Here is a 22,081-nt window from a genome sequence, read left to right on the forward strand (position 1 = left end):
ATTGAATAAAATTAAAATAAAATAAAATTAAATTATTTGTTAAATAATATAATTGTTTAAAACAAATAGTTGACATCAATGATAATTTAAAAAAAAACAATAAAAAAATGTTAGAACCAAGAATGATTATGCTCAAGAGAGAGAATGAAGAAGAAGAAGAAGCTGGTGCTGATGCTGGTGGTGGTGGTGATGATGGTGAAGGAGGTGAGGTAGGCACCATAGCATTGAAAAAGGAAAGCCCATGGTGATTCGCGACTGGAAGACCTCGGCGTTGCACCTTAGGATAGCAGAAAACGTTTTCTGTACGAGAGAGTAGTAGTAGTAGTAGTAGTAGTAGTAGTAGTAGTTGAGAAGGGTTTCTGAGGGAAAGAGGTGGGGAACAAGAGATTGGAGAAAAGGACGAAGAAGAAGAGGAGGAGGACGAGTAGGAAGAAGGAAGAAGAAAAAGGACTCGTTGTGCTTGAGGCTAAGTAACGTCTCTTTAGTTCAAAAGGATATACCTGGCTGATAATCTTTCAAAGTTAGCAAAATATCTGTTGCTATTTGATTTTTGAACAAAACTAACAAAAGTGTTTTCAACGTGAACAAAAAACATTAGGTTGCAACCCCCATGAGGCCACTTTCCTTTGAAAACCTTAGGAGGCTCGTGAGCCGTAAGAAGGATCGTAACGAGCCCTCCTTCAAACGTAGTGAATCCTTTAAAAGGATTTCGATTAGGAAAAGTTATTTGGATCGTGGCAAACGTCGTAACAAATTGCAAAAGAATTTGGAACCTGTGATAACTGCTCAACCATGTGTAGTAGCTTCATCAACACCAGCAACACCACAACCACCACCTGCTACTACAACAACAACAACAAGTATACCTGATCATCAAGAAAGTAAAACACAGTGTAGGATCAAAATCAAAGATCAACAACAACAACAACAACAACAGGAAGTTAGAAAGAAAGAAAACATTTCGTTAAATCGTGACGAATCTATCAGTTATGACGAATGGTTGCAAGGTGTTGAATCGTCATCACGTGAAAAACTTCATCAGGATAATAAAGTGGTGATCAAAGATATAAATAAAACTAAAATAACGAATAAACAATTTATTCAAGAACTTCATTCGAGTACCAATGATCTTACTGATGATTTAAATTCAGCTATTTTATCGTTGAAACCTTTTGGTCCCACTACCACTACTACTACAATTGTTAACAGTGATAACGATGATTGGATTTATTCGGATAAAAATCTACACCAATTGGATAATCATGGACAAACACGTGACACAATTTGTGTACCACTTGAAACTGGACCACCCAGTGTTAGCATAAGTCTTGGACGAGTTTGGAGAGATGCAGTACCTGTACCATATCCTTCCTCTTCCGGACCATCAGTTCATCATTCTTTGGACAGTGCATTGAAAGAAAGAAAATCAACCCAACCAACTGTTGCTAGAACCGTCTCGGCTCCAGAAAAAACCATTATCAAGGACAACAATTCTTCATCTTCATCGTCATTTGGTTTTTCACTTAGGTTCAGCAAACTGGCTGACTTCAGGGCAGGGTTATTATTCTTAGAATATTTTTTTTCATAAATTTTAATATTATTTTATAAAAACCGTAATGTGTTTGATGAAATTGACGAAAGAAAAATATAAAAAAAAAAAAAAACAGAATTAAAGTGATATTAATTTATAATTAGAAAGTTTGAATGTTGAAATGGAATAATTAAATGAAAAATTAAATATATTAATATTTAATTATTATTAAATTAAAATAAAATAACAAGTAAAATTGAAATTTAATATTTAAATGATTGGTTTATTTTGAAACAAGATTTTAATTCATTTGTTGTGGTTATTTGTGGGTAATAGTAGTAACACGTAACATCTGGAGAGATTAGGTTGTCATAGAGAAAAAAGAAAATAGATTTAGGTCAATTTTAAATAGAAACACAGTTATTTAAATATGATGTTAAAAAAATTGTTTAAAATAATATAAATATATTTAACAATATAACAAACAATAATATTAAAATATTATTAAATTATCAAATAAAATATAATTCTGTTTTTTTTTTTTTTTTAATCTTTTTCCGCTGTTAATTTCAAATATAAACAACACTTTTGAATTTCAAATTAAAAATCATGAAAAAGAAAAAAACAAAAAGAAAAATGAAACTTAACTGTATACTTTAGAAGTACGAGAAATGGTGGATTCTTCCGAAGAAAAACATCGTCAAAACCATCACCAAGTGTCAGTACAGAAGGTTATTTTAAAAGAACAAGTTGTCAAAGAAGATCCAGTTCGAGAAAACGTGGAAAAAGGACATCGTCACAACGAACAACAACTTCATCTTCACAGAGAACATCTCAAAGATGTAAAAAAAATAGTTCTGAAGATCCTGTAGCAACTGCAACAACAAGAACAACAGGGGTGGTTGTGACAGGGGTTGGTTCAATTATAAGAGAAAACAGTCCAGTTTGGTTTGTGCCACCTGAAAGGAGACGTTCGAGACGTCAAAGAAGAGTTTGGCGTGAGATTCGTTATTTTCCTGAAAAAGAAGAAGAAGAAGGAGAAGAACAGGTTGACGATGAAGAAGAAACATTGATATTGAAAAAATTCGATGATTATTATTCGTCCAATAATTTATCGGACGATCAATTCGACGATCAGAAATTATTGCTATCCGGTGACTTTAACGAGAGGAGAGACGAGACGTTTAATTCACTCGTTTCCTCATCGTTAGGTTCGTTCTCGATTACGTCATCTTCATCGTCAGTATGTCCGGCACCAAAAATAAGCGATTTCAACGAGGACAAATTATTTTCGGAAGAATTAAGAAACCGTGCTGCTGGTGGCAATGATGGTGGTTTGTTAAGTAAACAAAATATTTGGAAACCATCAACATTTTCAATAATAAATACTGAAAATTATTTCAATAGCAGTCAATTTATTAATTATCTTGCTAAAAATACGTCATTGAATGATAATAGAAAACGTATCATCGTCAAAGAAAGATCTAGAAAGGATAGTAATTCGTATTACAGATATTTGAGTTCGACTGACAGTGAAAATGAATCTGTTCGACGTGACGATGAAGATGACGATGACGATGAAGATGATGAAGATGATGATGATGATGATGACATAGACATAGATGACGATTATCTTTTTCAACAACGTCAGCAACATCTTAAAAGACAAAAATCTGGACAGAGAAGACGACCTTTAAGAAGAAAATCTCAACTACGTCGTGCATCTGGTCAGCCCGTTTTTCTCGTTCGCAAATGTTCGTCCTTGAGAAAACGACCCAGTAAGAAACCGCATACACACACATATATATTAGTAATAATTCTTTTGATAAGTATTCGTTTCGTACAACAAAATTATCGAATTTCAACAGATAAAATTGTTCAAGGACAACTTTTTGTTATCTTTCAAAATGTTAACAAGTTTTATTTTTATCTTTTAGGTATTACAAATATTTGTTATGTTTGACAAGAAATTGTTATCAAATCTTTTTTTTCTTAATCATTGAATAATCTTTCCAACAAATTTTAAATCTAATCTAAAATTTTTTTCAGTTTTTTTTTAGGTTAGTTCTAAAATTAATTTAATTCTAATGAAACTATTTAATTTAGTGAAACTAACGTGCAATTTATAACAATGTTTTTCTTATTTTAATTTGTTAAAAAAATATTTGAGTTAACCAAATTAAAAAAAAAAACAAGACAATTTGAACAACAGTAAGAACAAACGTTGGGTTCAAATTTGTGTTCTGGTATTCAAATGAAAATTCAATGCCAAATAAACAAAAAAAGAAACTAGAAGTTTTCCTTGACAAATTGTTGCAAATAATTAGGATGAAAATTTGAAGAACGTTAATGATGTTTTACTTAACACCCATTAAGGTTTTAACCATGCTAAATAATAACCCATAAATGGTGAATAGAATTTAGATACTAGTTTGTTTAAAAGCACCTATTGGTAATTGTAGATTTGCATTCACACGAAATAAGTAAAAAGATTCGTTAGTACTATGGTGTATGTGATGGTGTTGTAGAAAGATAGATAGAGAGACCCAGTTTCTTTGATCTTACATTGAAGTAGTAGTTTGAAAAAAAAAAAAATTGTGTCTCGGCCGTTAGACGATCGATTCAAAGTATTTTCTCGAGTTTACCAGGCGTGACTTTAACCATGCTAAGAGAGGGACGACCTGTTTTGCATCTTAGAGTAGTATGTTAACTGCCACGTGGATGAATATAGTTGAAATGCATAATCTTACTGGATTATCTATGGAAATTTATAAATTATAATATCAGACCACCCTATAGATACATTTACTAACTTATACATATGAATATATATATATATAGGTAGATAGAGTTAGATAGGTAAATAGGTAGATGAATAGATAAAAAGACAGTTAAAAAGGAATATATATATATTCCTATAGTTATACAGTTTATTTATCTATTTATATATTTTTATATTATTTTTATTATATATGATATAGTAATGTCAAGATTTATACAGTTGCTTGATGTATTACCAAAATATTACCATATATATATATTCTAATTTAGGTTAATCATTATATTGTATAAATTATTTTAATACAGGTTAGGTTTAGGTTATTATACTGTATAATAATATACAGGTTTGGTTTAGATTACTGTATTGTATAATAATAAATAGGTTAGGGTTTATTAACCCCTGTATATTTAAGTATAACAAATATATATTTAACATACCTTAACTGTAAAAGGTATATTGTAATATACAATATACAGGTTACATTTAAGTTATAATATTGTATAATAATATACAGTTTAGAAGAGGTTTAGGTTATTATATTATATAATAATATACAGGTTATGTTTAAGTTATTATATTATATAATAATATACAGTTAAGATTGAGATTATTAAATTATATAATAGCAAACCTAAATACATTGAATTTTTATCACATGTTGACTGTATAAATCTTGACATTTTCCAAATTTCTATCTTTCACTGTATACACATATTTTTATCTACTTATCTATCTACCTATCTATCTATCTATCTATCTATCTATCTATCTAGCTATACATATTTGTGTTTAGAATATTTAGTGAAAATTAAACATGAAAAATAAATATGAAAAATATATTCCTGTTTCGATAAAATAGGGGGTGGACTTTTATTTCTCGAATCTGATGGTGGGGGTTGGGGATTCCCATTAAAATTTCACTTAATTATTCCCTGAAGCGTTGTTCCTTTTTTTTTTTTTTTTAACTCTCAGGATAAAGCTTTTAAAGTTAGAGATCGTTCAATGCAGGTACCCATATATGTCGGCACTGTCTTTATTGTTTCCCTCACCTTTTTTTTTCCTTTTTTTTTTTTTCCTTGTATTCAACGCCTAGTAGTGTCGTTGGTACGACCTCGTTTAACCGAACGTGATATATAGTTATACACATACTACATGCATATATATATATATATACAGTGATATATATATATATGTGCAACAGCCTAGAGTTCTCTCGTCTAACTTTTTTTCTGTTCTTTCCCTTTTTAATGGGGGGCCCCGTAAATCGAGACCCGCAATTTTCGCCTCTTAAAGCAAACGCTATGCGCGTTTGAACTCCAACTACGTCCTTGAAACACACACACTTTTCTGGATAGAAAATGAAAGAAATGACACACACCTCTGTGTGTTTGTGTTTGTGTTTGTGTGTGTATGAGAAATTCGTAATATCAGAAAGTTAATCTTGTTTCTTTTTTTTTTTTTTAGATTATTATTTAGGACAGTTGAATATACTAATCAATGTATGCAATTACACACCTAATTGAAAAGCTTCAAAATAACTGTAAAATGAATTGTGAAATTGATTTTTAAAATGAAGTTGAATGTCTGTGAGAAAAATTCGTAATATCAGAAAGTAAATTATTTGTTTTTTAGAATATAATTTAGGACAGTTAATTACAGTTAATTATACTAATCGATTTATACAGTGAATACAATCAGACACCTAATTGAAAAGGTTTAAATTGTAAAATCAATTTTACAAATCATTTTTAAAATGTAGTAGAATCATACACATAGAATTTTCCTATTTTTTTGTTTTTTTTTCATTTCTTTTTATTTTATTTCTAATCATTTGTTTGTTTGTTTGTTTATTTTACAGGAGACATAACACAAAAGGGCTATGAAAAGAAACGGACACGTTTGCTGCAGCAATATGCATCTAAACAACTCGGTAAGTTTAAATATTAATTTTATATTTCTTGCTTCATTTTAAATATTTATCATTTATAATAATAATAATAATAATAATAATAATAATAATAATAATAATAATATTAATAAATAATATGGTGAACACGATTAGGACTGGAATGTTGAACTCGACTATTTATTTACGATTATTGATTTAAAAATCATAATTACGATAATAATTATTATAATTAACATTATAGGAGGTTGATTTTTAATTAATTAATAATTTGAATAAATAAAAATTATTAAATATTTAAATATATATATATATATTTATTTATTTATTTATTTTTACAAATTTATTTATATTGTTTCGTAAATTTTGCAATTTCTTTTTAAAGAAAAACAACAACAAATTTGTATTATTATTTTTCTTGTATAAATTTGTTTGAAACTAAAAAAAAAGTAAAAGATGTAAAAGAAAAAGGGAGGATGGGATTTCCGTAACATCCTCGATTACGCTTGTGTGTTAATTATGGTAACGCTTTCAATTTCTTTAACGTGTCGAAGTAAGCAACACATAATATCGTTTCTACCTTCCTGTCCTCCAAACGTGTTGTGTTGTATACCTAACTATCATGCCGATGATGATCATACTTGGATTGCGCCATCCATACGCAACGAGTTTCGTCGCGAGCAATATTAATCGCGTTCCGATTCTCAAGAGACAAAACCCACAAACACATACATTCACATATACATACATGCCCATATTCCCATATTCCCATATTCCCATATTCACACATGAACACATTCCCCCATATCCACACAATGTACACATTCTCCCATATCCACACAATGTACACATTCCCCCATATCCACACAATGCACACATTCCAGCACATTCACACAATGCACACATTTCCACATATTCACACATGAACACCTTTCCACATATTTACACATGCACACATTCACGTGTTCACACATGTATACATGCACAGATATTCACACATGAACACATGACACTTCACACATGCATACATTTACACACATGAATACATGACACTTGAACACATGGTACATATTCACACATGCAGACGTATTTACAAATTGACATGTTATACATGCATACGTTAGTTACATAATTGAGATACATCAATGTTAAACAAGTTGATGAGTTAGTTCAGTTAGTTTGGATGGTTGGTTTGATTTGGTTGGGTTGGTTGGTTTGCGATACGCGCGTGCACACAATGGTAGATGCAATCGTCTTAGCTTAGTATAATTCTAATGATGAGAAAAAAATAGGAAACAAAAGCGAAATTCAATGTAAAAAAAAAAAAAAAAATAATAATAATAATAGTATGGGGGGTGGGGAGGGGAGAGTAAAAAGAAAGGAAAGGAACTATGAAGAAGTGTATGGAAAAATAAAATGGTAAGACGTGATCTTTCACAAATGCATTCGTTTCGTACAATTTTCTATTATCGTTGCATCTCGTAACGCTTTAAAACTCGCGCACAAAATTGGATTATGCAATTTGAACTATGATGAATCTTAAATTTTATCTCGATTATTCAACGAACTATTGTTAAATTCTTAATACAATTGTTTAATCTTGAAATTGTTTATTGTTTATTTTTATTTGTTAATCCTTTTTGAGTACTATGATTGCATATGATATGCGTTATTCAATACAAATGCATATAATGCATTGATGATATGTATCATTGTTTATTGTTTTTGAATGTAATCGTATGAAAAAAATAAATGATATTATTTAAGAAGAATATAATTGTTTAAACAAATATATTGTGTAATATATGAATTTATTTTATCATAGTTATATTTATTTATTTATTACTTCATAGTTAGTTTGTGATAGTTGGACTATGAAGTTACAATATCACCAATAACCACTTTGCGTGCAATCGGGTTGCACCGTGCAGAATTTAACTGTACCTGCACGCGGAAGTGTCGCTTCCGCGTTATGCACTCGTTATATGCGACGTGGTGCATCTGCCGTTGTAGTTGTCCTCTTTGTCGTTGTCGTTGTCGTTTTAATGCGAATCGAACTTATTATAATGACTTTTCTCTATTATCGAATAATATTATGCACTTTGATTTTCCCTTTCGTTTATATATAATGTAATAAATAACATATACAAAAAAATACGATTTTATTTTATAAACACACAAAAAATACACGTGACACACACGCACAAACCTTCATACATGACACAAATGTACACACATTCAACATACACAACATACACATACATATTGTTGACCATCAACGAGTTATTTTCCTTTTGTTTTTTTCATGTTTATCATCATCTAATAATATACGTCACTTTTTTTTTTACAGTAAAGTAAACAACAATTTATTATTATTATTATAATTTCTTATTTTGCTAGTATATTTTTTTATTTCATGTTACTTTAAAATAATAATTATTCTGAAAATTGATAGTGATATTATAATTTATTTTTTTTTTTTTAATGAAATTTGTTTGAATGTTTTATTTAAATAAAAATAAAAATAAATTTATATTATACTAATTCGTGGAATAATAATTTATTTTTCTAATTATTATTTCATGCTTGGTCAGTCTTGTTACAAGTTATCTCATTAAGAAGAAAATTTATCACCAACTTTTCGTAGTATTTCCTTTTATTTATCGATTCAACGTTAATCTAAGAAAGAAAAAAAAAGCATTTTTAAAAGTATATATAATCTATTCACAATAAAATTAATAATAAATAATACTTGTCGTGCGCGCAAGCATTGAATTCATTCAACATTTAAAAAGATGTCAGACAAGTTCGACGTTAGTTTCATAAAACTTTGACGACGCTATTAGAACGAACCGTTATACTAATAACAATTATACTTAAACGTGAATAGTAACTATATATATATATATATATATATATATATATATATATATATATATATATGTACAGGTGTTGTAAATATAAAACGTAAATAGAATGTTTAACATTTATTGCAAGTTGAAAGAAAAAGGATTAAGATTAGATAAAATCGTTAATAATAGTGATTATACAGTTGACTCAACAAAAACAAACAAAAAAAGAACAATACTTGTATTTATTCTATCAATATTGTCATTGGTCAATAATATTTAATATAAGATATAAACTATCTTATCTTTCAAACTGGATGAAACTGCACACAGTGTGCAAAATTTTATTAAAATCGGTTCAGTAGTTTAGGAGCCCATTGCGGACAAACAACGTGACACATAATTTATATATATTAAGATAAGATATATATAATATATATTTCATCAATTAACAAAATAATTCTGAATCACATAAAACTAAAAACTTAATAATCCAAATATCACCCTCTTAATAGAAAAAAAAATTGTACAATCATAAAAAAACGTTTAACTAACATCCACTCAAGAGAATTGGAACGCGTAGAGAGGTTAGGTTCAACCAAATAAAATAAAAAATACCAAAAAAGAAAAAAAAATATACCTCACGCAATTTTAACATAAATAAAAATCTAAACGAATGGGGGGATAGGAAAATAAAATATAAAAAGGGGTTTAGAGTTAGAAAGATATAACGGGTGTAGAAATTTTCTAGTAGAATTTTCGCGTATGACTTCTTAGGGGTTGCTGGAAATGGCGGCATATCTGGCAATGATGGAGACATTGGTAGTGGTGATGGTGTTGGTGTTGGTGGAGGTGGAGGCGGAGGGGGTTTGGGTGGTGTTGGTGGAGGAGGTGGAGGAGGAGGAGGACGACCACAGCCACGTGCACGACGCACGCAACGTCGTGTCACGCACAACGAGAAACGCTATCATTCAGGTAGCGTCACGCATCTCATGATTTTATTATTATATTTACTATTATTCTCTTATTTTCTTTCTCTCTCTCTCTCTCTCTCTCTCTCTCTTTCTCTCTATCTCTTTTTCATTCTATTTCTCTTTCATTTTTTTTTATTTCATTATTTAATTCTATTTTATTTTTAACCTTTAATTTATCTTCCCTTTTAATTTCGTCGTCAATTTGACTTGTTTTCAACCCCTCCCCCCCACTCCAACTCATTTTCTTTTTGATACATGTATATATATATAAACTTCCTGTGCCCCACCATGCGTTATTGTGGACTACGTGAGTCAAAATATGACGTTGTCGTATAAATAAATGCTAGGTTATGTTGAATTGTTTTGCAAACTCATCGAAATCTATGACCAACAGATGGCACTGAACTTAACTGTATCTTTTTCTTGTTATTTTTAAATTATATAATTATTTTAGAAATAAATTAATGTAATAGAAACCTAGCTGTATATTTTGACAATGTTGTATCAAAATTTGAAGACAATCGATAAAGTAGTTTTGGAGATTACCGATTGGGCACAAATGAAATCTACATTTTTATATATATATACGTATATATATATGTGATTGTTTTTTATCTTGATTGTTTTTTATCTTTTGATATAACTCAATTAGACTAATTTTCTATCAGTGTATCCTTTTTTCTCAACTCTTTCTCCCCATTCTTTTTTTATTAACTAATTTAATTCAAGGTGAAATATCGACGGCACGCATGCAACAAACATCAGTCGATAATTTGAATTATATAACTCGAATAAAATACATAAACCTTGTTTCGAAATTTAATTACGATTACAATTACATCTATCTATCTTCCTATCCTTTTTCTTTTTTAAATTTTTTTTTATCGTGACGACCATATTTTTTTCTTCTATTTTTTTTGTTCGAGTATTCGATTCCAATATAAAATCGTCTGTGATTTAATCTTCGCGTGATAGGTTAACAAGAAAAGAAAAGAAAAAGAAAAAGATAAAAAAGTAGAATGAGATAGATAAAATGTCGAGATGTCGTGAATTTAAAAACTAACCTAACTTTCCACTCATCCTTTTTTCCCTCATCCACCTAATCTAAAAAGACACAAGTGTAAAATGATATGAATTTTTATAATTCAAACATGAATTCTTTTCTTTATTAATTTTTTTTTTTTTTATATGTCTTCCTTCCTTTCTTTCTTTTTTATTTTTTTTTTTTTAATTTTTTGCAAAGAGTGAAGTAAAAGAAAAAAAATGGCCGTAGAAGAATAAGAAATGAAAAATGCAACGTGAAAAATTGGAGAAAGAAGATCAAACAGCCAAAACATTTGTTGTGAATGGCTGTCAGAATTTTTGCGCAGATACATGCGCGTGTGCAAAATCAAGAGTTGGAGTAGGGGGTGGTTTTAGGAGTGGGGGACGGGTTGGTGGTGGGGGAGATACTCAACGTATAATTGCAGTGCCGTTGTCCTCGCCTTAATTAAGCATAGAAAATCCCTCCGAGCCACCAGCAGCTTCGTGCTTTTGCTCATAGTACTCTTCTGCTCAACGAACAATGTTTTTTTTTTCTTCTTTTTATTTATTATTTTTGCACGATCTTGCGTCTCTTTCTTTACTCTTTCTATTTTTCTATTTTTCTATTTGTCTGTCTAATTTACATTGTTCATACGAAATATTATTTTATTATGTGTTTATTAATACGATATTAAATTATTTTTCATATGTGTCACATTTGTTTTTATTGTTTTAAATATATATTATAATGTAATTTATTGTTATTTTATATTCTATGTCAAGTTTGCTACGTGTAGGATATGTAAATAACATTTAATATGATAATTGGATTGGGCCAAGCAAGTAGTGTAGAGTCTTTGTAGGAATTTTTGTGAAAGTAATTTATATTTAAAATAGGTAACGTTGGTACTTATTATTATTATTATTATTATTATTATTATTATTATTATTATTATTATTATTATTATTATTATTATTATTATTATTATGTTTCTTCTTTCTTCTTTGTATTTAAATTAATTTTATATTGATAATAAATTTTAGATTTTATTTATATATATTTTACAATTTAAAATAGGTAACACGTTGCTAATATATTTTTATTCTTTTTATTTGAATAAATTTTATAGTATTTTATATTTATAATAAATAAACACACATTTTAGGATTTTATTTATATATATATATTTCACATTTTTTGTTGTATATTTAAATTATGAAATATAAATTTAATTTTCTAAATAAATAAATATAAGTAAGTAAAAAAAAAAACATGAATATTACTTCATAATAAATAATCAACGTTACTTATACACATATATATATATACACCAACCCAATCAAAATAATTATCATTTTAATAATAATTAGAAATATATACACCATAATCATAACCATAAACGTAATATAATCCATTGGTAAATAAATCATTTTCCATCTCTTTTATTTTCATTTCATTTTATTGTTTCAAATAAAAATTCATCATTGCTTGCTTGCTTGTAAAATTATATTGTAAATGTACTGGTACGACTTTGGGTGATGATGATAATGATAATGATAATGATGATGATGATGATAATGCCTTTTGCACCTTTAGATACCTTTTGTAATTTGACTTAGTCAGGCGGTAGCCGAGAGAGACCGGTTGTTCCACCTTCGGGTGACTACCAAGATCATCGTACAGGCCACAACCCATCGACATTCTTTGAGACTTGTAACCAAACCCACCGTGTGTGCTTCGTGAAATTTTTGCGATCAATGTAGCAAACCCTTTTAAAACTATTATACTTTCATCCCTTCCCATCCCTTCCCATCCCTTCCCATTCCATTCCCATCCCCCTTTTCGTTGTATTAAAACGTACTTCATTGAAGTACACATAAACAACATTAATTGATTCAACCCAGCAAATAACAACACGTGAGATCTATGAGATGTTAAATTTATCAAATTCAATTGTTTATGCCCACTTGAAAAGCCTAGATTTAACCTCGAAGCTAAAACTGTCTTCATTTTCGTAAAAGAAAAACGGAATTACTTTCTAAACAAGCCAATAAATCTAATATTGCAATTGTCCAATTACCACCACTACCATCAATATCACTTCCTCTATTTTTCTGAGCTTTTTCTACGCCACTGTCGTCAGTTGTCGTCGTCGTCGTCGTCGTCGTGCACACGGAAAATCGATAAAAGTGAAATCGTTATCGCAGCTTCCCGAAGGTGGAACGACCGGTCATGGATGGCGCAATTGAATGTTTATTCGGTGTACCTTGAGAAAACTTTATATTTTATTTTCTTTATTCATTTATTCTGCCCCCTCTTCTTTTTATTTATTCGTAAATAATCATTTTTTATTATTATTATTATTATTATTATTATTATTATTATTATTATTATTATTAAATAAGAACAAAACGTATATTATTTTTATTTCATTTTTTATTTCATTTTCAACGGGTACACGAATATAACAACGGTGAATGAATTTTTTAACCCATTGGAGACCACAACTTTGTTCGAACACGGTTCAAAGAGCCATTTCTTATTTTTTATTTATTATATTGCCAAATATTGTTTGTTTATACTTTAAAGATACTACTTATACCAAAACAAAGTTTTATTTCGACTTACTTTGCTCAAAATAATTAATAATTGGAAAATAGTATGATTGCACACACGGTGTGCAAGTGAAGAGACTGCTGCAACTTTGTTCGAACATGGTTTAAAGAGCCATTTCTTATTTTTTGTTTATTATATTGCAAAATATTGTTTGTTTATACTTTAAAGATACTACTTATACCAAAACAAAGTTTTATTTCGACTTACTTTAGTCGAAATAATTAATAATAGCTGAGTTGTATGATGGCACGCACGGTGTGCAAGTGAAGAGACTGCAACTTTGTTCGAACATGGTTCAAAGAGCCATTTCTTTTTCTATTTTTATTTTATTGCTAAATATTGTTGATTTATACTTTAAAGATACTACTTATACCAAAACAAAGTTTTATTTCAACTTACTTTACTCAAAATAATTAATAATTGCAAAGTAGTATGACTGCACACATGGTGTGCAAGTGGGGTCTCAAATGGGTTAATTAATACGTTTGTTTTTACATACATATATATATATATTAATAAAAAAAATAAATAAATCTAAATGTAGGATTATTAAAAATAGAAGAACAAAAAAATTTATTACTAGCTTCGTTGGATAAACCAAAAAAAAAAAAAAAACAGAAAAAAAAAGAAACAAAAATCCTTATAGAAATTCCTCTCTCTTTTGTCTATGTGCCGTTTGTTGTTGTTGTGTTGCATGCAGGAGGTCGGCTAGTACCTGGTGGGATCGCCAGTCCTCCGGGATCTGGCGGCTCAACCGGAGGAAACACCGGGAATTCAAACTCGGCTGCTGCTAGACGCGGTAATCGCAGACTTACTCGCAATGAGAGCCGCTATCATTCCGGTGAGTAAATTAATCAAAATCCCACCTCCCAACCCCCAACCCACGTATGTGCTGATTAGTTTTTCAATAATTCAGACAATTTTTTTTTCTATTTTTTTTTTAAATATATTTAATAACAAAAAAAGAATGAAAATACAACTAACAAAATTAACTCTTCTTTGTTTAGTCTTTAAATTTGTAATTTTGTTTATTTTTTTTTTTATAAATAAATTAGGTGACCAAAAAAAATATTATACACCCTGGTAAAAAGAAAAAAGAAAAGAAAGAATTAATAATTTAAATAAAAATGTTTTGTTAAACAGCTAGTTTAATTTAAATCAATAACTTTTCATTTGTAATTTTTTTTTTTTTTATAAATCAAAAGATTAAATTTTCCAAGTTTACTAATGTAGATAAGATAAATTCCAATGATTCACAAGGTGTGATACATTAGTTAAAAATAAATCGTAAAAGATAATATTTTTATTATTTAATGATTGTAATATTATCGTACCTTAGGGGTTCATCGAACTTATTATTCACTTATCGATAACATAATTATCTATTTTGTTCTATTTTATGTTTCTCATAATCAGTATCGATGTTGAATAGATAAATTTGAAATGAAAAATTGAATAGATAACTTTAAAATAAAAAATATTTTTTTTATTTAAAATAATAAAAAGCAAACGTGGTACGCGTGGTTTAATGTTAAAAACAAAAATAAACTTAAATAAATTTAATATTAAAAATAAATATCTACAAATAAATAATCAACATTAAATATTAACATTAATATTGAGGTTAGTATTCCAATTACTGTATAAGTGTACAATATTCAAAAAAATATTTACAGATAAATGATCAACATTAAATATTAAAATTAGTATTGCAATTACTGCACTAAATGTACAGTATTAAATAAATCATTAATATTATTATTGAGGTTAGTTTTGCAATTACTGTATAAGTGTATAATATTCAAAAAAATATTTACAGATAAATGATCAACATTAAATATTAAAATTAGTATTGCAATTACTGCACTAAATGTACAGTATTAAATAAATCATTAATATTAATATTGAGGTTAGTATTCCAATTACTGTATAAGTGTATAATATTCAAAAAAAATATTTACAGATAAATGATCAACATTAAATATTAAAATTAGTATTGCAATTACTGCATAAATACGTGTATAATATTCAAAAGAAAATTTACAAATAATTCGTCAACATTAATAATACAAATGTTAATAAATAAAAATAATTAAAAAAAAAATTGTAAAAGAGAGAGAACAAAATAAAACTCAAAATGAGGTCTCTGCTATGTTTTCACAAGATGATAATGATGATGATAACTATGATGATGATGGTGATGATATATATATATATATATATATCGTATATAAGTAATCCTGCACCTGGTGCACCGTTAGCAAACGAAATGAACGGACTTAGGTTCGTAGAAGATAACTCTGGTATCCGTCCATGAAAAAAAAAAAGAAAAAACGAAAGAGAAAAACGTCCGGCATGGAAATATACGCGTGCATGCAAGTGTGTGTATTCTCTCGCTCGCGCATACCTCGATGAAGAATACATATATTATATACACACACACACACATATATATTAACAAACCTACCGTATGAATTTTTATCAAAAGAATATTCTTCCTTGTGTGTACGTATTTTTACGCGTATGCGTACGTAAAATGCATAAGTGCACTTTGTAACGAACCACGTTTACCAATGTTGCATGATGTAATAACGATATAATACTTTTGCATGCTTTTACCCGGAAATACATTTTCTACCCCTTATGTTTATTTTTTAGTTGGTTTTTTTTTTTTTTTTAATTAATTTTTTAATATATATTTATTATATTAAATATATAACATGATTAATGTAGTACATTGTTTTATTGATCTTCGTAGTAGGATTTAATTATATTATATTGTATATATATATATATATATATGGGTGTGTATTATTGCATTTTGATAATATTTAAGTATTTGTTATTTTAATTTATTTTATTTTAATTATTTTTCATTTCTTTTCTTTTCTTTTTTATTTTAATTTATATTATTTAAAACAATATAGAATTTGTTTAATAATATTAGCTAAATTAATATTAGAATTTATTAGTTTTAATATTTAATATATAGAAGGGTGAACATTTTAAAATTTAGTATACTATTTATTTCATTATTATTATTATTATTATATGTTTTTATACTTAACCTCAAATTTTAAAAAATTCATCCTCTATATTTAATATATTTAAATAAAATATATATATATAACGCTTTTGCAAAAAAAAATGTTGCAATTAGTTTGCTCAAATGTTAGTTCACTCAATTTTAATAATAATAATAATAAAAGAACAATCTCAAACATTGATTGAAAATGTGTGTGTGTTGTGTGTTTGTGTGTGTGTGTGTGTCTGTGTATGAGTTTATTTATTTTATCAACTAGTTAATAATACTTGATTAATTATAATACTTGATTATAATTATGAGATAAAGAATGAACAATGTTTTATGTTGTTAATTGTATTGGAAATGTTCAGAGGTACGTCAGGAGGCTGTGCAACAAGCATTGGCAGCCATGCAAGGTCGACCAAAACCTTCCTTACCAATGCCATCGAAGAGGACTTCGGTCATGGCTAGGAGTCCTGAACGTGAACGTCGTGACAGCGGGGAATCAAGCAGTGATGAGGATAGTGTCGTAACAGAAGAAAGTCCTGGTGCTGGTGGTCCAACCGGTATAATTATTTATTATATTAATATAATAATTTATTTATATATTCATATTCCTGTATTTGTATTTCATTATAAAACTATTTTCAAATTTAGATTTAATTATTTAACCTCTTTGTGATAAGATTTAATCATTAACAATTTATATATTTCATTATTATTAGTTTAAATATCAATAATTGTGTCATTATATTTGGATTCTTTCAATATTAGAAGGTTTTACAGTTAAATTTTAATTTATTATTATTATATTGTATGATAAATGTTTTTAACATGATTAGTGTAGTACATTTGTGTAATCATATTTTGATTCTTTACAATATTAGAAGGTTTTACAGTTAAATTTTAATTTATTATTATTATATTGTATGATAAATGTTTTTAACATGATTAGTGTAGTACATTTGTGTAATCATATTTTGATTCTTTACAATATTAGAAGGTTTTACAGTTAAATTTTAATTTATTATTATTATATTGTATGATAAATGTTTTTAACATGATTAGTGTAGTACATTTGTGTAATCATATTTTGATTCTTTCAATATTAGAAGGTTTTACAGTTAAATTTTAATTTATTATTATGTTATATGGTAATCTTTAGTAACTTGACTAACGTAGTACATTGTTTTATTGATCTTTGTGATAGAATTTAATCATAAACAATTTTTACATTTTATTATTATCATTTTAAATATCAACAATTGTGTAATTATATTTTGATTATTTCAACATTAGAAACTTTTACAGTTAAATTTTATAATAATTTATTATTAGATTGTATGTGGTAATCTTTAGTAACATGATTCACGTAGTACATTTCTGTAATATTTTGATTCTTCAATATTCGAAAGTTTTACAATTACATTTTAATGTATTATTATTATATTGTATGGTAAATGTTGTTACCATGATTCACGTAGTACATTTGTGTAATCATATTTTAATTCTTTCAATATATTAAAAAGTTATACAATTAAATTTCAATTTATTATTATATTGTATGGTAATCTCTAGTATCATGATTAACGTAGTACATTGTTTTATTGCGAAGAGGTTAAGTATTTGAATTTGAAACATCAGGTGTTTAAGAACACTTTAATTGATTAGAATATTTCTATAAATATCTATCAAAAGTTGACAATTAAACAAAGATATATTTATATTTATATTATATTATAAATTAATATTAATGATCATTATCATTTGCAAAGTTTGAATCCATCATCAAATAAACTAGTCCCACACAAAACTCCATTTTCATTAAAATGTGAACTTTAAATGTGACAGTACAATATTTAAATGGATATAAATTTATATGAGCTTCTAATTATCTTTAAAAATAAAACAAAAATAAAATAACAAATATAATAATATTAAGAACTTAAAGATTATGAAAAGAAAAAACAAAAAAAAAAGAAAATGTTAAAAATTAGGTACTGGGTTATCAGACACTAGCAGTACGGGATCAGCACGTGACACACCACCACCACCAAGACCACCAGCTAGAAGGCCACCTGGTGCTGACATTACTGACATCGCCGAATATACGCCTCATGCTTACTGTAATATACAACCACCGGACGTAACGCATACGGGCAGTACGCCAACAGCACAGCAGTCGACTAGACGGCCTGGTGCCGATCGTGTCAATCGTTACCACGTAGTTGAGGATCAAAATAATACAGGAACAACAGGACGTTGGAAAGTGTCAGCAAAAATTCAACAATTATTGAACACATTAAAACGGCCAAAGAGAAGACCATTGCCAGAATTTTATGAAGACGACGATATTGAATTGGAAATAGCTGCTAATCCTAAAGATCCTAATGCACCTAAACCGGAAGGTGGTTCAATGACGTCAGCTATCGGTGAACAACTGTCGGTGCCATCGGGGTTACCCAGATCATTGGAAGCTGCTATACAAAGGTTCGATAATTTATATATATTATATATATTATATAAAATGTTTGATGTATATAATATTTGTCCTACATATACAATTTCCTTATTATAATGACTATCAGAGTAGGAAGATGAATCATATCCGTTCGTTCAAGGGAATATGTTTTATAAAGAATTGAGATTATTTCAAATACTATATATATATATATTACATGTGTCACCATTTATTACACTTAATTAAACAATAAAATATAATTTTTGTTAAAGGTATGGCTCGGCAAGTTACAAAGCACCAGTTGCAACTGTATTAGATCCCAATGGTAAACTTTGCATCACCTTGACATATGGAAAACTTTTAAGTCGTTCCCATAAAATAGCTTATACACTATTAAACAAGGCACTAAGTCGTGGTGGCGATTGTTGTCTCAAGCCTGGAGATAGAATCGCATTGGTATATCCTAACAACGATCCTATCAGTTTCATGTGTGCATTTTATGGTTGTCTTCAAGCTGGTATAGTGCCTGTACCCATAGAAGTACCATTGACACGTCGAGATGCAGGTTCACAACAGATTGGTTTTCTTCTTGGTAGTTGCGAAATTCAGGTAAATATAATTAAATAATATAAGGTATAAATTAAACATTATAATGATTTATTAATTGATTTGATATTAATCAGGTTGCCCTAACCAGCGAGGCTTGTCTCAAAGGTTTACCAAAGACAGCAGCTGGTGAAGTAGTAGCATTCAAGGGTTGGCCAAAATTACATTGGTTCGTTACAGAACATTTAGGTAAAACTCCTAAAGATTGGTTACCACCTCCTCGTTTAACCGACGATACACCAGCATACATCGAATATACAACAGTGAAGGATGGATCGGTGATGGGTGTTACGGTTACGAGATCAGCCATGCTTGCTCATTGTCGTGCACTAACACAAGCGTGCGGTTATACCGAAGGAGAAAATGCCGTTTGTGTGTTAGATTTTAAACGGGAAGTTGGCCTCTGGCATAGCACTTTGACTAGCGTATTAAATGGGATGCACGTTATATTTATACCGTATGCCTTGATGAAGGTAAATCCAGCTAGTTGGATGCAAATGATTACGAAATATCGTGCCAGTGTTGCAGTAGTTAAATCACGAGATCTTCATTGGGGTTTATTAGCAACTAAAGATCACAAGGATATATCATTATCCTCGTTGAGGTTGTTACTAGTCGCTGACGGTGCCAATCCTTGGTCCCTATCCTCCTGTGATCAATTTCTTTCTGTGTTTCAATCGAAGGGTCTTAGACCGGATGCTGTATGTCCTTGTGCATCATCTAGCGAAGCACTTACGGTATCTGTAAGAAGACCTGGTCGTGCAGGAGTTAATGCTACCGGACGTGGTGTACTTTCTATGTCAGGATTAAGTTATGGCGTTGTTAGGGTAGATCAAGAAAATTCATTGACTTCACTTACGTTACAAGATTGTGGTCAAGTTATGCCAGGAAGTAAGTTATCATCTTTAATATATTTAATTATATTATTAATATTATTTAATACTTCTCTCTTTTTCTTTCTTTCTTTCTTTTTTTTCCTTTTTTTTTTTTTTTTATTATACAGGTATTGTAGTGGTAGTTAAGATGGAAGGAAAACCATATATTTGTAAAACCGACGAGGTTGGTGAAATATGCGTACATAGTTCTGCTACTGGTAGTCAATATTGGGGACTTCAAGGATTAACAAATAATACTTTCAAAGTATCACCATTACAAGCGGATAGTACACCATTAGGGGACGTGGAATATACACGATCGGGTTTATTAGGATTTCTTGGTCCTGGTGGTTTGGTATTCGTTTGTGGATCTCGCGATGGTCTTATGACAGTGACAGGAAGGAAACATAATGCGGACGATATTATTGCTACCGTATTGGCGGTAGAACCAATGAAATTTATTTATCGTGGTAGAATTGCTGTATTCAGTGTTAGAGTTTTGAGAGATGAAAGGATATGCGTTGTTGCTGAACAACGGCCAGATTGTAGCGAGGAAGAGGTAAACATATTTTTATTATTCATTTATAATTTGATTTCATTTCAATTGATTTGTATTTGTATTTGCATTTATATTTAGAGTTTTCAATGGATGTCACGTGTTTTGCAAGCAGTTGATTCTATCCATGCAGTTGGGATTTATTGTCTTGCATTAGTACCACCTAATTATCTACCAAAAACACCACTTGGGGGTATTCACCTATCAGAAACCAAAAGACGTTTTCTAGAAGGTGCACTACATCCAGCTAACGTTCTGCTCTGCCCACATACTTGTGTTACCAACTTACCAAAACCGCGTGAAGTCCATTCGGGTAAGTGGTTTATCTGATAAAGCAAATAAATAAAACGCCGTATACTTTAACAAATGCAGGCGCGTTCAAACGCACGAGCGGCTGTACCTGTAAAGTGTAGAGGAGATATACTAATGAAAAAAACACATAGGTATTATAATAGGCAAGTTTCAATGTCTCATAATCTTTTTCTTTTTTCTTTTTACAATGACGCATGCAGTGATTCAAAAAAACACGCGAATAAATGTACAAACACATTTGTTAAACGTAAACGTGTTGAGGTTAGGTATTACGTTATATAAAAAAAGGATTGTATTCTATTGTTTTTTTGAATCATTCGCGTAACATGTTACATACGAGAGTGAATAATGAGAGAGAATGAGCTATAGAATATATTTTTATTATATATATTTAAAAGATCACACAGATCAAGTCCTATCTTTTTTTTTATATATATATTTTAATTGGCACCACACAAGGCTGCTACGCTTTCATGAATAATTTCAAACGTTTGTTTCTGGCACAGATTTTCTGCTAAAGTTAATAACATTCATTTGCTGTACATATTTACGTACTATTTTTCT

At 29.1% G+C, this 22,081-nt stretch overlaps 1 protein-coding gene across 1 annotated transcript in view; it reads left to right on the plus strand.

The window, feature by feature from the left end:
• Nucleotides 1-595: 595 nt before the first annotated feature.
• Nucleotides 596-22,081, plus strand: part of DIP2 (disco-interacting protein 2) — a 29,378-nt gene continuing 7,892 nt past the window's right edge. Inside the window, exons 1-11 of the mRNA XM_015326958.2 lie at nucleotides 596-1,557; nucleotides 2,192-3,309; nucleotides 6,172-6,243; nucleotides 9,846-10,043; nucleotides 14,383-14,523; nucleotides 17,079-17,273; nucleotides 18,705-19,197; nucleotides 19,441-19,777; nucleotides 19,852-20,665; nucleotides 20,778-21,208; nucleotides 21,287-21,518. Coding sequence (XP_015182444.2) covers nucleotides 611-1,557; nucleotides 2,192-3,309; nucleotides 6,172-6,243; nucleotides 9,846-10,043; nucleotides 14,383-14,523; nucleotides 17,079-17,273; nucleotides 18,705-19,197; nucleotides 19,441-19,777; nucleotides 19,852-20,665; nucleotides 20,778-21,208; nucleotides 21,287-21,518 — 4,978 coding nt within the window. The 5' untranslated portion in view covers nucleotides 596-610. The remainder of the gene's footprint in view (nucleotides 1,558-2,191; nucleotides 3,310-6,171; nucleotides 6,244-9,845; nucleotides 10,044-14,382; nucleotides 14,524-17,078; nucleotides 17,274-18,704; nucleotides 19,198-19,440; nucleotides 19,778-19,851; nucleotides 20,666-20,777; nucleotides 21,209-21,286; nucleotides 21,519-22,081) is intronic.

Source organism: Polistes dominula, unplaced genomic scaffold, assembly GCF_049000335.1.
Source record: "Polistes dominula isolate Pdom_NZ unplaced genomic scaffold, Pdom_raw_medaka contig_80, whole genome shotgun sequence".
Classification (NCBI taxonomy): Eukaryota; Metazoa; Arthropoda; class Insecta; order Hymenoptera; family Vespidae; genus Polistes; species Polistes dominula.